This window comes from Coregonus lavaretus (genome assembly GCF_964263955.1).
Source record: "Coregonus lavaretus genome assembly, chromosome: 14".
NCBI lineage: Eukaryota > Metazoa > Chordata > Actinopteri > Salmoniformes > Salmonidae > Coregonus > Coregonus lavaretus.
The window spans coordinates 47,177,676-47,195,398 of NC_140001.1; the positions used below are offsets into that span (position 1 = coordinate 47,177,676).

Here is a 17,723-nt window from a genome sequence, read left to right on the forward strand (position 1 = left end):
AAGAGCGTCTGCTAAATGACTAAAATGTACCATCTTTGTCTAATTCTACAGTGTCAGTGGGGTTTAGAAAAGCCACTGCATTGTTTTGATAGAAATCACTTATGTCTCAAAACCCAAATGGTGTTGAAGACTATTTTTCCAGTTGCAGTCTGTTGTATCAAACATTTGTGTAATATGGTTGCCAAGTTCTGAGTAATAGTTAATCACAAGTCAAACCAAGAGAAACTAACTTTCTTACAATGCTGATTTATGTAAAATAGAGGAAATGGTCAAAGGCCTAATGCCTAATCCTGGCGGTGAGGCCCGGAGGTCTCCAGGCTGGTTTGCTTGCATGCCACGCGCCTGCTCTCTTAGCCTGGGTCTGCCTAGTGTTATGACCACCAGCAGCGTGCCCAGTCAGGCTGAAAGACATGTCTCCCACACCAGCCGTCCCACCTCGCTGTGCTGAAGACTCAAGGACATCAACATTAGGATTCCCAGCAGACGGGTTGTCCTGGCTGCAGTAGGTGTAGGAACTGGCCATCCTTTGCAGTAGCTCCAGTGCTAGTGGGATAAGGCTTACCACACCACTGTAGTAGTTCCTGGCCTCGTCACAGCTCAGTCGATTCACTTCATCATGTGGGTAACTGCAGACAAAGAAAGGACCTGGGTTAGAAAACACAGGCAAAATAGTCTAACAGTGGATGACCCTCACAACTCTAGTTTAAAAATGCAACTAATATTCTGCAACATTTACCATATCTATTGTCAAACGCAGTCCTTGATGTACATTACAACTCATTGACAAACCAGCTATCACTCAACTGGGCCTGCAGTTTGCTGATGTTGCAGTTGTAGCTGAGAAGCAACCTGTAAGTGTCTAGGATGCCACCTCCAGGGCTTTGGTTTGCGCCCTCCAGGAGCCTCAGAAAATCCCTCAGCTCCCCCACAATTTTCAAGAAGAGGGTGAAAATGCGCCGATCTGTGGCATTACTGCAGTGGTGCTCCATGTACCCTTGAACCTGTGCAATAAGGGATAGGTTCATTATTTAATTTTAAAAAAGGAATTGTGAGAATAACTGCTGAGATGGTCTCACCTGCATGACTGATGCCACTGGTTCTGTCCTATCATGAGCATGCTCCCGTGACCTCTCTAGGGCTGCTATGAAAATGAACTGCTGTTGTTTGAAGAGCTTATGCATGTGTTCAATGGCCTTCAACCTCTCCCTTGCCTCACTCATTGTGACCCTTGCCAGTTGTGCACACTTGTCAACAGGAAAATACAATTTGAGATGGATAAGAAGTTTACTATATGGAGCTGCAGCACAATACTCTGCTGCTCTGGACAAAGTCTCTAGACAGACGGGTTGCCTTGTACCAACGTAGGATCTGGGTTTCCGAGACTAATCTGGACAGGTCCCAATAAATAGAATTTACCTGCTGGTCTATGTGCGAGTCAGTCTTGCAGTATCAATAATTTTTCCATGGATAAAAAGTTAGTTAGCCCAGAATTTTGCTAAATGATAGTTCATGTTTGACAACGAAGCGCTGTGGTCTCAGAATGTAGTCTTGGGGAGTTCTGTCGAACCAACAATCAACGAAGGTTCTGACGTTGCTGGGCAACATGACACCAATAACGTTTTCCTTAGCAACGTGCGAATTCGTCTTGGCAAGCGACTTGGATTCATATGATAAGCAGGTAAGAAAATATTCTACAGTTTTCCAAAAGCCAGGCGCAAACTAAGCTATATACTTAGTCACATTTCATTAGGTATTGTACAATAAGTGTACAAGTTCATGAGTGTTGGCAAATACCCAAATGAAACACCATGTTTATTAATAGTCAGAATTTGCTAGTTAGCTAACGTTAGCTAGCAACGTTAGCTAGCATTTTGGTTAGCAAAGAGCAAAAAACACGCAGCTTGTTTACTTTGGCTAACTTGATAAGTCAATCTCTCAACCAGAGGGCCTAGAAGTAGGACCAACGGGGGCCTCAGAGTGCTTTTCAGGGGGTCCCTGAAAAAAACGGATAAAATAGCAGGAAGGCCAAAATACAGCTCTCGTCTCACATTCAATGGAATAACTGTTTGACATCCAGACATTAAACCATTTCATTGTGCAATTACATGGCAAAGTTGTTTGGTATTCATTTTATATTTCTTGTTACAAAATATCCCACCTTTTCCCCATCAAACAGACTGCAAATCACCTTATTGCAATGGATGAAACGGCAAAACCCCTAAGAATTCCACCTGAAATGGCTATTTATGCAGAGAAGCATGAAATATTTGATTTAGTCCAGGTAAACCTATTTACTATTTCATTTGAAAATAACATTGCAAAAGATTCCTGCTAGTTACCACCACCTCTCTAGTCTGGTCTCAGATCTGTTTGTGCTATCATATCAACTCCCTGCCATACACAGAACAGATCTGTAACCCGGCTACCGGTTTGACAAGAGGGAGTACAGCTACAGCCGGAAGTGACTTTATGTAGCAGGTTAGTTGAGCATTTTAGCTAACCCAAACCTTTTTCCTACCCTTAACCCAAGTCTCCTAACCTGCCACATTAATGATCCTAACCTGCTATGAAAAAGTCACTTCTGCTTGTAGCTGTACTCCCTCTAGTCAGAACCCAGGCTACCTCTGCTCTCCTTTTGCTTCAACTCCCTGACTGATCTGTCATCTTACCCTTTTTCAACAGAGCTGGTGATGAACACTACTACTTTCATCCCTTTCATTGCTTGTTTACATTTTAATAAATATAAAAATAAACATGCTCTAATGGTAGAGTGTGATTTTGTTGTTTTAGACATTGGTGATGAATCTTATGGTTGATAAGCCAGAGGATCCCATCCAGTATCTAGTCGGTCTTCTCAAAAGGGGCAGTGTTGAGGGTAAGTGCTTTCTGGTCCACATACAGTAGGTATTTCATGATTGTATGCCTAGTTTGTGACTAAGCATTTTCTGCTTCATATACATTTACTTTAAAAACTGTGTCAAATGTTCCCTATGGCTCTGTCTTGCTCAAACCTGGGTGTAAATATTACACTGATTCTGTTGCAAAACGTTTTGCAACAAACCGTTTACTCCAAATGGAAAACACAAACTAGAGTTTCTATTGGGCAAATTCAGGTAGGTCCCTACCCGTTTGCTTCCGTTTGGTTCTTAAAAGGTTTCCGTAATGAATACACCCCTGATGTGCATACAACTGAATTTGTGTAGTGTTGTTACTCTACCACTAGGTGGCACTATAGGAGAAGTTTCAGCCACTGGCTGTGTTTACATAGGCAGCCCAATTCTGATATTTTACCCACTAATTGGTCTTTTGACCAATCAAATCAGACCTTTTCACGTCAGCTCTTTTTCAGAGCTGATCCGATTGGTCAAAATTCCAAATTGGTGGGAAAAAACTATCAGAATTGGGATACCTGTGTAAACGCAGCCTATGAGGCGCATGGCGTTCACATCCCACATGTCTTTTCATTGAATAATGTTAACTGAAAAACTAAATTGTGGTCGTAATACATGTTTGTTTTATTTTTGCAGTACCCAGAGTAATGTTGTTAGGTCCACCTGCATCAGGGAAAAGAACAATTGTGAGTAGATGTTTGGTCTCAAACTGATTTTTAAAGTCTACAGTATTAGGATGAATTGAGATGTCATGAAAATCGATGGAATAGATTTTGTTTGGGATCAAATATTTGTTGTGTCATAAGACAGTAGCTACTACGCCACCCCTTGGTTTACACCGGAGAAAAGGGGAGCTCCAAAATGCTAGGACATAAGGTTCCCAACACAGGCCTACCAAATGTATGTAACACTGATGAACAATGGGAAACTGCTAATATTTGATCAGGGAAATATTTTTACATGACAACTTTGTTTCAGTACTAAAAACAAAGAGCAAAGAATGGGCTGGCATTTCACTTCTAAAGAGAAGAATGACATGACAAAAAAACATGAATACATTTGATCATTGACAAAATTCAAGCTTGCAAATTTTAATTTAAATTTTTTAGAAAGTACACTTAGACAATAAGTATTCTTTACAGATATACCAGTCCCAATATATGGCTTGTGATTTTAACACCTAGGGAAGGACAAATTCATATAATAAATGTACTTTACCCTTATATATACAGTGCATTCGGAAAGTATTGAGACCCCATCCCTTTTTCCACATTTTGTTACGGTACAGCCTTATTCTAAAAACTTTTTTTTATTTTTTATCCCTCATCAATCTACACACAATACCCCATAATGACAACGCAAAAACAGGTTTTTAGAAATGTTAGCAAATTTCTTAAAAATAAAAAACAGAAATACCTTATTTACATAACTATTCAGACCTTTTGCTATGAGACTCAAAATTGAGCTCAGGTGTATCCTGTTTCCATTGATCATCCTTGAGCTGTTTCTACAACTTGATTGGAGTCCACCTGTGGTACATTCAATTGATTGGACATGATTTGGAAAGGCACACACCTGTCTATATAAGGTCCCACAGTTGACAGTGCATGTCAGAGCAAAAACCAAGCCATGAGGTCGAAGGAATTGTCCATAGAGCTCCGAGACAGGATTGTGTCAAGGCACAGATCTGGGGAAGGGTACCAAAACATTTCTGCAGCATTGAAGGGCCCCAAGAACACATTGGCTTCCATCATTCTTAAATGGAAGAAGTTTGGAACCACCAAGACTCTTCCTAGAGCTGGCCGCCCGGCCAAACTGAGCAATCGAGGGAGAAGGGCCTTGGTCAGGGAGATGACCAAGAACCCGATGGTCACTCTGACAGAGCTTCAGAGTTTCTCTGTGGAGATGGGAGAACCTTCCAGAAGGACAATCATCTCTGCAGCACTCCACCAATCAGGCCCTTATGGTAGAGTGGCCAGACAGAAGCCACTCCTCAGTAGAAGGCACATGACAGCCCGCTTGGAGTTTTCCAAAAGGCACCTAAAGGACTCACAGACCATGAGAAACAAGATTCTCTGGTCTGATAAAACCAAGATTGAACTCTTTGACCTGAATGTCAAGCGTCACGTCTGGAGGAAACCTGGCACCATCCCTACAGTGAAGCATGGTGGTGGCAGCATCATGCTGTGGGGATGTTTTTCAGCGGCAGGGACCGGGAGACTAGTCAGGATCTAGGGAAAGATGAAGTGGGCTCACAATTTTGCCTAAGAACACAGCCATGAATAAAGAATGGTACTAACACATCCTCCGAGACTTCTCCCAACCATCCAAGAACAGTTTGGTGACAACCAATGCCTTTTCCAGCACGATGGAGCACCTTGCCATAAGGCAAAAGTGATAACTAAGTGGCTCGGGGAACAAAACATCTACATTTTGGGTCCAGACCTTAATCCCATTGAGAACTTGTGGTCAATCCTCAAGAGGCGGGTGGACAAACAAAAACCCACAAATTCTGACAAACTCCAAGCATTGATAATGCAAGAATGGGCTGCCATCAGTCAGGATGTGGGCCAGAAGTTAATTGACAGCATGCCAGGGCGGATTGCAGAGGTCTTGAAAAAGAAGGGTCAACACTGCAAATATTGACTCTTTGCATAAACTTAATGTAATTGTCAATAAAAGCCTTTGACACTTATGGAATGCTTGTAATTATACTTCAGTATACCATAGTAACATCTGACAAAAATATTTCATAACACTGAAGCAGCAAACTTTGTGAAGACCAATACTTGTGTCATTCTCAAAACTTTTGACCACGACTGTAAATGTGATATTTCAGTTATTAATATATTTGCAAAAATGTCCAAACCAGTTTTTGCTTTGTCATTATGGGGTATTGTGTGTAGATTGATGAGGAAAAAAAACGATTTAATCAATTTTAGAATAAGGATGTAACGTAACAAAATGTGGAAAAAGTCAAGAGGTCTGAATACTTTCCGAATGCACTGTATACCTGTGGTAGAATTATAGGCCTACCTTCAAGAAGACACATTCATTCAACAAACAATTCTGGCACATGGCACCACAGGATGCTAACATGTAAAATGGCTTCTCAAAATGGCTTCTTCTTCTTTGGGATTGGGTTAGCTGATCGCATCCAACTTTCATGGTGCATACACCGCCACCTACTGTACTAGAGTGTAAGGCCAGTCACGGCCTAACTATATTAAATTCTCTTCATTAGTGTTCCTCTAAGAAAGTGAAATAGAGCCCTAGACACCACTTCCCTCCCCTTTCCTCCTTCCACTTCACCACCCAAACCCCAACACCGTCCAGCCTCTCTAACCCTTTCACATACTTTCCCTATCTACGTCATACAATTCACAAAATATCAACACCTGCTCCACCGTTTCCTCCACTAGACACTCATCACACAGACCTGTTTCATGTCTCCCTCTCATCCACAACGTGCCATTCAAACCAGTGTGCCCAAACCCTAGTCTACTCCACACAACTTCCTCTCTCCTACATCCCCTACTCCCCACCTCTTCCTTTACTGATCGATGCATGCGATAAAATTGCCTCCCCTTACTACTAGCATCCCACTCCCTTTGCCAAAGATCGAACCCTTTTGCCCGGATCAAAGACTTGACTTCCCTGCGGCCCAGTGGGACCTGAATAATCTACCCCCTCTCTCCTCACCACACTCTTAATCACCACATTGGCCTTCTCATTACCCTCCACACCCACATGGGCGGGAACCCAACAAAAGCTTACCACCCCTCCCATCCTCTCCAATCCCGTTAACAGCACCATCATCTCCACATCATCTCCCTATCCGACCTGCCCGTCTTCACACTACTCACCACTGCAGCCGAATCAGAGCAGATCACCACTCAGTGGTTTCACCTCCTCCAACCATCTCAAACCTATAATCATGGCCATCAACTCTGCCGCCATACACTGACACACAATCAGTTAACCGCTGACATACTCTAACATTGAAATCTGGGATATACACCTCAGCTCCCACCCTTCCATTGACTGGATCCTTTGAACCATCTGTATATATCCTTAAAAACGAATAAAGCCGATCATCTATACACCTCTCCACACACCGTCTCACGTCCTCAGCCCATTCTCTCCTGCCCTCAATCATGTCCACATCTGCAATTGGTTTCGAAAACAGCTACAGATGCAATTGCAATTGCCGGCCCTCTCCCTCTCTCCCCCAGTCCATATTCTACAACGTTCTGCCCGATTGTCCACCCGTACGCCCTCTGCTTACCCCCTCCTCGCTCCCAGCATTCCCCAGTTGCCGTGATCGCAGGATGTCCTTAACTCCCTTTCAACCTCGCCCAGTACGCTAATGCCAGTTTGTCCCGCCTTATCCTCAGTGGCAGTTCGCCACTATCCACCTGCAATGCCTCAACAGGTGTCGTCCTGAAGGATCCCACACACCATCTCAGGGCCCTTGACTGTATCCTATCCAGGTGCTGTAGTACCGTTTTGGCTGCCGTTCCATATACTAAGCACCCATAATCCAAAGATAACCTGATCAATGCTTAGTACATATACAACAGTGTTTGTCTAGCCAACCCCCAATCATATCCTGCCACTGCCCTCATGAGGTTCAGCACCTTCCTACATTTAATTTCATACTCTCATCAAACAACATACCTAAATACTTAAAGTCAGACACCCTACCTATATCCTGACTGTATATTTGCAGCCCTAACATCTTTAAATTTCCTCCTAGAAAACACCATAAAGCAGGACTTGGCCACAGACATCCTAAACCCCTATGTTAGAGACCAAATCTTCCACAACTCCCACAGCTTCTTGCATCTTCCTCATCACAGATTTCACATTCCCACTTCTCTTCCATACAGTCCCATCATCAGCATACAAGGCCACACCCACTCCCTATCCCACCTCCTTAAATATGTCACCAATCATCAGGGGGAACAACACCAGACTAACCACACTTTCCTGAGGAGTATCATTGTCCACTTTAAACCGTATTGATAATTCTGACCCCACCCTCACCCGTATGACTCGATCGAAAAGGAAGTCCATGATCCAGTTATGCAGACGTCCCCCAATGCTCTCAACTTGATCAACAACCCTTCCCTCCACATGGTATTGTAAGCTTTCTCAATGTCAAAATGCACAACACTCACCACCTCTTCTATTGCCTTGGCTATCTCTGTACTAACTGTCACCAGGACATCCATGTCAGACCTCCCTCCCCTGAACCCACTCTGTGCTACGCTCATCAAACCCCTAACTTCCAAGAAATGCATCCTACTCACTATCATCTTTTCCATCAACTTACACATGTTGGATGTCAGCGCGATAAGCCTATAACTGCCCACCCTAGCGGGATCTTTACCTGGTTTTACAAACGGCAACACCACCGCACGTTTCCACCCAGCAGGTATCACCCCAGTCCTCCACACCTTATTATACAACCCTAACACTGCTTCCAACACACTGTTCGGTGCATGCTTAAACATCACCTAACACACCCTGTCTTCTTCAGGAGCAGTCCGCCCGCAGCCCTCCAACGCCCTTGTCATCTCAAACATAGAAAACTCTGCATCCATAGCTGCTACTGATTCCCCTTTTCTCTTTAAGACATCTCCATGCTCCTTTAACTTTTCCCTACGTCTCCTCTTACCCTGATCACGTCTATGAACCGCTGCAAATGCACCACCTAGGACATTTGCCTTTTCTTTACTTGGTACAGCTGTGACGTTTCCTTTTACCAACAGTGGAATTCCAGCAGTTTTACCCTTCCCCATCATTTTTTAAAACATTTTCCAAACCGCACCAATTTCGGTCCCTCTACCAATAGTGGATTCATATTCCCGCCATGCCTCTCTTTTCTCAGTCTTAATCGTTCTCCTCTCCATCGCTCTCTTCCTTTGATACTCCATGAGATTCCTTTCTGTCAAGCCATTCTTAAGTACCCGTACTGCTATATCCCCTTTCCCGCACTCATTTGTCCACCACGGCACCACCCACCGTCTTCCTCCCCCCGGAACACACTGGAACAGTCACACCTGCAACTGATATAATTACAGACGCTACTACCTCAGTGCACTCATCCACAGACCCCTCCGTTGATAACGATTGTCCCGCCCGCCCGCTCACACAGGTACTTGAACATCTTCCAGTTAGCCTTCTCAAAGCACCTCATGTTATTGCCTCTACTCTGCATACACACACCCATATTGACCTTACACCGGATCTAGAAAACGATCACTCCCTACCTTGGTTTCTCTTATCACTTCGTATTCACACCTCCCTGACACCACTGCAGATACCAATGTCAAGTCCAAGCATGACTCTGTAGCCGTCGCCACGTTGATTCTCGTCCCCCTCCCATCATTAACACCCACTAATCCCCTGTTATCCATCAATTCTTAAACTATACTCCCATTGTTATCTTTATGCGTACTAACCCAGAGTTCATTATGGGCATTAAAATCACCACACCATATTACCTCCCTACCCCTACACGTCCTATCAATCCCTTCTAACTGTGCTAACATGAGGTTTGCAGGGGTTATAGAAATTAACTATTACAACGTTACCTCTATTCCGACATATTTCTATTACCACACATTCCAATTCCTGTATCTCCAATACTCGGCATCCCCTCATTAACGAACGTAACACAACCCCCACCCGACCCCTCCCCTCTATCACACCGTACCGAACTGAATCCCGGAATCACCAACTCCAGTTGAGGTTTGAGCCATTTCTCTTGGACACACACTACATCTGGCACTACATCCATGTCATATACAAACTTCTTCAACTCCTGCCCTATTAGGTATTAAGCTTCTAGAGTTCCATTGAAGGACCGCAAAAAAACAGACTAAATAGGATGTTCCAACCCATCAGCTCTTGACTGAGTCAACAGCTCATGCTATTTACTCCAGTTGCTTCTGTAATTCCCAGGAAACCTTTGGCCGCGCGTACCACCACATCTATGCGTGCAGACTTGTTCTTAACCTGATCACTCATATTCATCACACTACACATGAACGCCAAGAAGTCAACCCTGTTCACCACCAACAATTATTTTGTGACCGCACACTGATGGTCACATTTGGTGGAAATCCCAGTTTGTGCTACTCCCTCACCTCCCCCTTCCATCGGAGGCTGCTGCACCAGTTTCCTCACAGGTTCTGTACGTTGAACCCTCCGTGCTGCTTTAACATACTTGACCTTGTTTGGGATCTTTTATCTCTATACATCCCGCTTCCTGCTTCTGTACTATACAGCCCCCAAACGCAGCACTATGTTCCCCGCTACCGTTACAGCACCTTGCCTTGGCCTCCAGCCCACACTTGCCATATTCATGCGGTCCCCCACACTTTGCGTAACGTCTCTGCCACTTACAGACGCTAGCCACATGTCCCTTGCGCTGGCACTTAAAGCACCGAAGCGGCGCTGGCACAAACTCCCTAACATAAAAGCTGATGAATCCACCGCCATCAGTACTCCCGCAATCACCCCTAACACTTCTTCTTCTTCTTCTTCTTCTTCTTCTTCTTCTATGGTATTATGGTGGTCCGCAAACATACATTATAGGTGCATGCCGCCACCTACTGTGTGGGGTGAAAACTCTGGAACTTTATCAAAAAAAATAATGTTTCAGCTGTAAAGTCCTGGAGATCCAAAAACCTTTTTGCTGCATTAACAATTATGTGAAGTTTCTTCGATTTCTTGTAAGTTTGACCAGGCCCAGATCCAGGATGACATGCCTGAGGGGCCATTTTAAATCCATGGGTGGCACAACGAGTATTGCTTTAGAGCCCTAATAAAACAAGGTAGATTGGTCCTACTACTGTTCAAATATACAAAAATGTATCTGAAATGTAGCCGTACACATCAACAACCGTCGTTTTATAGAACACAAGAAAGATATGCGCCCCACTACGACATACATAACTGCCGTAGGCCTACACATAATTTGCGCCTACCAACACACACAGATCAGCTCCACAAAATGAGCACCATGGCTAAAATATTCTTACATGCTTCATAGCTTGAACTTGAATAATTAGAACTATAGGCTACATTGCTGTTGAATTTGTGACACTACGCAATGAGCGTAACCAAGCCTCCACTTCTCCAGTTGTGCCATATTTTCTGTATGGAAGAGTTTCACACACACACACACACACACACACACACACACACACACACACACACACACACAACTTCTCGTGATGTATTGTTGTCTCTACCTTTTTGTCCTTTGTGCTGTTGTCTGTGCCTAACAATGTTTGCACCGTGTTTGTGCTGATTCCATGTTGTGCTGCTGTCATGTTGTGTTGCTACCGTGTTGTTGTCATGTGTTGCTGCCATGCTGTGTTGTTGTCTTAGGTCTCTCTTTATGTAGTGTTGTGGTGTCTCTCTTGTCGTGATGTGTGTTTTGTCCTACATTTTAATTTTTTATCTCAGCCCCCGGCCCCGCAGTTGGCCTTCTGCCTCTTGGTAGGCCGTCATTGTAAATAAGAATGTGTTCTTAATTTACTTGCTTAGTTAAATAAAGGTTCAACAAAAACATTTTCATAGTATTGGCATCACTTTTTCAGTAGCCTATCACACAATTAATCTGAAATGCAAAATAGTGATAACAGAGTGAACGTTTGCCTAGTTATTTTAGTAGGCTACACACGGTATTGGTGGTACTACTGCGACATACAAAATGTAAAAACATTTTGGCTTATCTGAAATGCAGCCATATACACAACAACTGTTATTGAAGAGAAGGCACTCGAAGACTGGTAGCCCAAGAACCACTCATTAAAACAGCACACACCATAACCATCGATTCAGGACCATGGACAGAAGGCTACCGCCAGTCAGCTTATTGAAAGGACAATGTTAGATGTGCTGCCAATTTCAGCACCACCGGAGTGGACAGCCAGGACAACAGGAGCGCTGTGCCAGGGCTCACCTCAGAGTACAACCAATTAGGCTACATTGGTCATTGTCCTGTACCCATCAAATAATGCCAAACTGTATATCTATCAATAGCAATTAGACCCGCAAAAGCAAGTAGCCTAATGACATTAAGAATCACAGATGCATTGAAGTAAAAAGCAAAGGACTAAACTATACATTACATAACTTTTTTGCCAAACAACCAGTAGCCTTACATGAGGAAAAACCAATGAATAAATAATTCTGGCACGGCGGCCAGGGCCATAAAGGTTGTAGCTTACCATTTAGAAGAGTTGCAGCCTCCTTGATGCTGTCGTGAGCCTCATGAGAAGTTTCTGATTCCATTCTCCTTCCTGGCTAAATTTACTTGTCAGGTCCCTCTCAATTGCCAGCTGGACAAGCTGAGCTTTTTGTTGATGTATCATGCTCTGTGTTCAGAGTCTGTTTTTCACTGAATACGTTCTTCAGGGTGGAGAACACATTTGCACATTGCTGTAGATGCTCCAACATTTTGAATCATATTTCACTGCCAACAGCACATTCGGCATTGCTGACAAAGGCCCGCTGTATGTTTGAAGAACACTGAGTGGGTCCATTTGTTGTTGCTGGCTGTGGTTGCGATTTCACTTTGCAAGCCACAATAAACTCTGCTTACACTGGTTCAGTTTTGGTTAGATTCAACAGGTTGTCAGGTGCTAGTGGCGGGGGTAATTGAGGTGCAGGTGCTTGTTGTGATGTTACCCTCATGCTGTTGGTGCTAGGCCCTGGCTCTTTTCGATCTTGTTGGTCAGCAGGCGGCGTGGGGGATGCATTTGATGCTAGGCTCCTCAACCTCGGTGGTCGGGCCTGCTGCAGGCTGGTCGGTGAGCTTGGCATTTCTCTCGACATGGTGGTTCCATTCACCATACGGTTCAATCGACGTGCATCCACCACTCCTGGTATGTTGTGCTTTAGATTTTCAGCCTCAATTTCCACCGCGACGCCAGAGATGACACATTTTACCGGTGCCCTGTTCAGAAAATCGAAGCTTTCTACTTCATACTCCGATAATTTCCAGAGACACAATGCGCTTTGCATTTGTTCTTCTGACATACAATAAATCAACACCATACCACCCCTGGTCACTTTGATTGACTCAACCTTTCCCAGTGCGTCCTCCACCATCTCCTTGACCGCAAATGGATCTCCCAAAAACACATCCTTATCCAATGAAACGTACTCCAACAACGAACAAGGCATTATTAGACCGAGGTTTATCTTCATTAACAACTTAAGCCTGTTTGCTCAATTTTTTTATTCTTACACTCATTTCCATTGACTTTAATGCGCCATCCGACTCAGTGTTTCTGCTTCCGCCATCTTTGCTCAAGAGACTTCTCAAAATGGCTTATTTCCACTTCCCTTATAAAGGCTAGCAGAAATGGCCCAATACCTGAAACAGTGCCACCACTGGTAGACCTCCCATGGTCCCAACAAGCATTTAAACATTATAGGCTAGCCTATGTACAGTGGGGAGAACAAGTATTTGATACACTGCCGATTTTGCAGGTTTTCCTACTTACAAAGCATGTAGAGGTCTGTCATTTTTATCATAGGTACACTTCAACTGTGAGAGACTGAATCTAAAAATTCCAGAAAATCACATTGTATGATTTTTAAGTAATTCATTTGCATTTTATTGCATGACATAAGTATTTGATACATCTGAAAAGCAGAACTTAATATTTGGTACAGAAACCTTTGTTTGCAATTACAGAGATCATACATTTCCTGTAGGTCTTGACCAGGTTTGCACACACTGCAGCAGGGATTTTGGCCCACTCCTCCATACAGACCTTCTCCAGATCCTTCAGGTTTCGGGGCTGTCGCTGGGCAATACGGACTTTCAGCTCCCTCCAAAGATTTTCTATTGGGTTCAGGTCTGGAGACAGGCTAGGCCACTCCAGGACCTTGAGATGCTTCTTACGGAGCCACTCCTTAGTTGCCCTGGCTGTGTGTTTCGGGTCGTTGTCATGCTGGAAGACCCAGCCACAACCCATCTTCAATGCTCTTACTGAGGGAAGGAGGTTGTTGGCCAAGATCTCGCGATATATGGCCCCATCCATCCTCCCCTCAATACGGTGCAGTTGTCCTGTCCCCTTTGCAGAAAAGCATCCCCAAAGAATGATGTTTCCACCTCCATGCTTCACGGTTGGGATGGTGCTCTTGGGGTTGTACTCATCCTTCTTCTTCCTCCAAACACGGCGAGTGGAGTTTAGACCAAAAAGCTCTATTTTTGTCTCATCAGACCACATGACCTTCTCCCATTCCTCCTCTGGATCATCCAGATGGTCATTGGCAAACTTCAGACGGGCCTGGACATGCGCTGGCTTGAGCAGGGGGACCTTGCGTGCGCTGCAGGATTTTAATCCATGACGGCGTAGTGTGTTACTAATGGTTTTCTTTGAGACTGTGGTCCCAGCTCTCTTCAGGTCATTGACCAGGTCCTGCCGTGTAGTTCTGGGCTGATCCCTCACCTTCCTCATGATCATTGATACCCCACGAGGTGAGATCTTGCATGGAGCCCCAGACCGAGAGTGATTGACCGTCATCTTGAACTTCTTCCATTTTCTAATAATTGCGCCAACAGTTGTTGCCTTCTCACCAAGCTGCTTGCCTATTGTCCTGTAGCCCATCCCAGCCTTGTGCAGGTCTACAATTTTATCCCTGATGTCCTTACACAGCTCTCTGGTCTTGGCCATTGTGGAGAGGTTGGAGTCTGTTTGATTGAGTGTGTGGACAGGTGTCTTTTATACAGGTAACGAGTTCAAACAGGTGCAGTTAATACAGGTAATGAGTGGAGAACAGGAGGGCTTCTTAAAGAAAAACTAACAGGTCTGTGAGAGCCAAATACTTATGTCATGCAATAAAATGCAAATTAATTATTTAAAAATCATACAATGTGATTTTCTAGATTCAGTCTCTCACAGTTGAAGTGTACCTATGATAAAAATTACAGACCTCTACATGCTTTGTAAGTAGGAAAACCTGCAAAATCGGCAGTGTATCAAATACTTGTTCTCCCCACTGTACATACAGTATTCACCAAGGTTTACATTTGTTTTGCATGCGTCACAGCACAGCAGATCATGCCGCACTTGCCTGGGTCGAAATCCGTGCTGTGATGTGCGCACAAAAAAGACTGCATCTGTACCAGGTTTGGTTGTCCGGATATTTATGCTACTCAGTGTATCATACGGTAGCAGCGTGTATTCAAAAAACCACCGAACCACACCTATTTGCTCCATGTTTTTCCTAGAGAGTAGAGCACAGCTATCTCAACAGGTGGTAAATTCAACATGGGTGGCAAAGTTATATGAATTGCCTCTATGAACTGATACCCTATTTGTCCTGTTATTTTCAAGCCATTTATTTTTATCCCCACAGGCCAGGAAGCTGTGTGAACACACTCAAGTGATCCATATTACAGCCAGCAACATTCTGAAGGAAGACACTGACCTAACCAAGAAGGCTCTACAGTACAAAGCCAAGCAACAGGTACAGTTCAGGGGATTTTATTGTGTCTGTGAAGAACTAGAGACACTGTATCCTTATTTCTGAGTTATCATTCCTTACTTAAAAAAAAGTGGAATAGAAAATTATTAGATAGAAATAACACTGTCCCATGATCTTACTTCACGTGGAATATGGGATCGAAGTATGACAAGTATATCTTTCCTGTGCTTCTGAAGAGGTAAGAAAAAGAGTAGCCGGCAACGTTGTTCGATTTACGTGGATGCAAATAACTCAGCACATCAGAAAATAGGTTTGATAAGAGAACGAGAAGGAAGAATTCACAGGGCCTGCAAAAGCAGGTCCTCGTGGTATAATTAGTTTCATTATCATTCCCCCTCCAGTCTTTCAAGGTCCTTCCTTCGGCAAAAAACTGCCCCTTAAAAGGCCTATTTTGGTGATTCTATTTAAAAGCCAGGATGGAGAGAAAGATAAAAGACAGGAGCGTTTCTGAATCAGAGCCCGTATTCATAAAGCACCGCAGGGTAGGAATGCTGATCTAGGATCAGGTCATACCTGTCCATATAATACTGTTCATTATGATCGAAGACGCTTGATACATACAGCTCCATGTCTTTCGTGGAGGTGAAACTGCTAATTGTTTTTATATACACTACCGTTCAAAAGTTTCGGGTCACTTGGACATTTCCTTGTTTTCCATGAAAACATACATGAAATTAGTTTGAATAGGAAATATAGCAAAATGAATAGGAAATGTAGTCATTGACAAGGTTAGAAATAATGATTTTTAATTGAAATAATAATTGTGTCCTTCAAACTTTGCTTTCGTCAAAGAATCCTCCATTTGCTGCAATTACAGCCTTGCAGACCTTTGGCATTCTAGTTGTCAATTTATTGAGGTAATCTGAAGAGATTTCACCCCATGCTTCCTGAAGCACCTCCCACAAGTTGGATTGGCTTGATGGGCACTTCTTACGTACCATACGGTCAAGCTGCTCCCACAACAGCTCAATAGGGTTGAGATCCGGTGACTGTGCTGGCCACTCCATTATAGACAGAATACCAGCTGACTGCTTCTACCCTAAATAGTTATTGTATAGTTTGGAGCTGTGCTTTGGGTCATTGTCCTGTTGTAGGAGGAAATTGGCTCCAATCAAGCGCTGTCCACAGGGTATGGCATGGCGTTGCAAAATGGAGTGATAGCCTTCCTTCTTCAAGATCCCTTTTACCCTGTACAAATCTCTCACTTTACCACCACCAAAGCACCCACATTGCCTCCACCATGCTTGACAGATGGCATCAAGCACACCTCCAGCATCTTTTTATTTGGTCTGCGTCTCACAAATCTTCTTCTTTGTGATGCGAACACCTCAAACTTCAATTCGTCTGTCCATAACACTTTTTTCCAATCTTCCTCTGTCCAGTATCTGTGTTCTTTTGCCCATCTTAATATTTTCTTTTTATTGGCCAGTCTGAGATATGGCTTTTTCTTTGCACCTCTGCCTAGAAGGTCAGCATCCCGGAGTCGCCTCTTCACTGTTCACGTTGAGACTGGTGTTTTGCGGGTACTATTTAATGAAGCTGCAAGTTGAGGACCTGTGAGGCGTATGTTTCTCAAACTAGACACACTATTTGTCCTCTTGCTCAGTTGTGCACCGGGGCCTCCCACTCCTCTTTCTATTCTGGTTAGATCCAGTTTGCGCTGTTCTGTGAAGGGAGTAGTACACAGCGTTGTACGAGATCTTCAGTTTCTTGGCAGTTTCTCGCATGGAATAGCCTTAATTTCTCAAAACAAGAATAGACTGACGAGTTTCATAAGAAAGTTATTTGTTTCTGGCCATTTTGAGCCTGTAATCGAACCCACAATTGCTGATGCTCCAGATACTCAACTAGTCTCAAAAGGCCAGTTTTATTGCTTCTTTAATCAGCACAACAGTTTTCAGCTGTGCTAACATAATTGCAAAAGGGTTTTCTAATGATCAATTAGCCTTTTAAAATGATACAGTGAGGGAAAAAAGTATTTGATCCCCTGCTGATTTTGTACGTTTGCCCACTGACAAAGAAATGATCAGTCTATCATTTTAATGGTAGGTTTATTTGAACAGTGAGAGACAGAATAACTCCAGAAAAACGCATGTCAAAAATGTTATAAATTGATTTGCATTTTAATGAGGGAAATAAGTATTTGACCCCTCTGCAAAACATGACTTAGTACTTGGTGGCAAAACCCTTGTTGGCAATCACACAGGTCAGACGTTTCTTGTAGTTGGCCACCAGGTTTGCACACATCTCAGGAGGGATTTTGTCCCACTCCTCTTTGCAGATCTTCTCCAAGTCATTAAGGTTTCG

General features: G+C 43.6%; 2 protein-coding genes across 2 annotated transcripts in view; one reads left to right on the forward strand and one right to left on the reverse strand.

The window, feature by feature from the left end:
• Nucleotides 1-277: 277 nt before the first annotated feature.
• spaca9 (sperm acrosome associated 9) lies at nt 278-1,220 on the reverse strand (the record flags this gene model as incomplete). The annotated part of the gene is made up of 3 exons (XM_084176408.1): nt 278-626; nt 790-1,001; nt 1,077-1,220. 3 exons carry the CDS (start codon nt 1,218-1,220, stop codon nt 278-280), a joined length of 705 nt encoding a protein of 234 aa, XP_084032534.1.
• Nucleotides 1,221-1,445: 225 nt separating this feature from the next.
• Nucleotides 1,446-17,723, forward strand: part of ak8 (adenylate kinase 8) — a 79,300-nt gene continuing 63,022 nt past the window's right edge. The window contains exons 1-5 of the mRNA XM_084176478.1: nt 1,446-1,678; nt 2,177-2,281; nt 2,791-2,875; nt 3,528-3,577; nt 15,288-15,398. Of these exons, the coding sequence (XP_084032604.1) occupies nt 1,604-1,678; nt 2,177-2,281; nt 2,791-2,875; nt 3,528-3,577; nt 15,288-15,398 (426 nt within the window). The 5' untranslated portion in view covers nt 1,446-1,603. The remainder of the gene's footprint in view (nt 1,679-2,176; nt 2,282-2,790; nt 2,876-3,527; nt 3,578-15,287; nt 15,399-17,723) is intronic.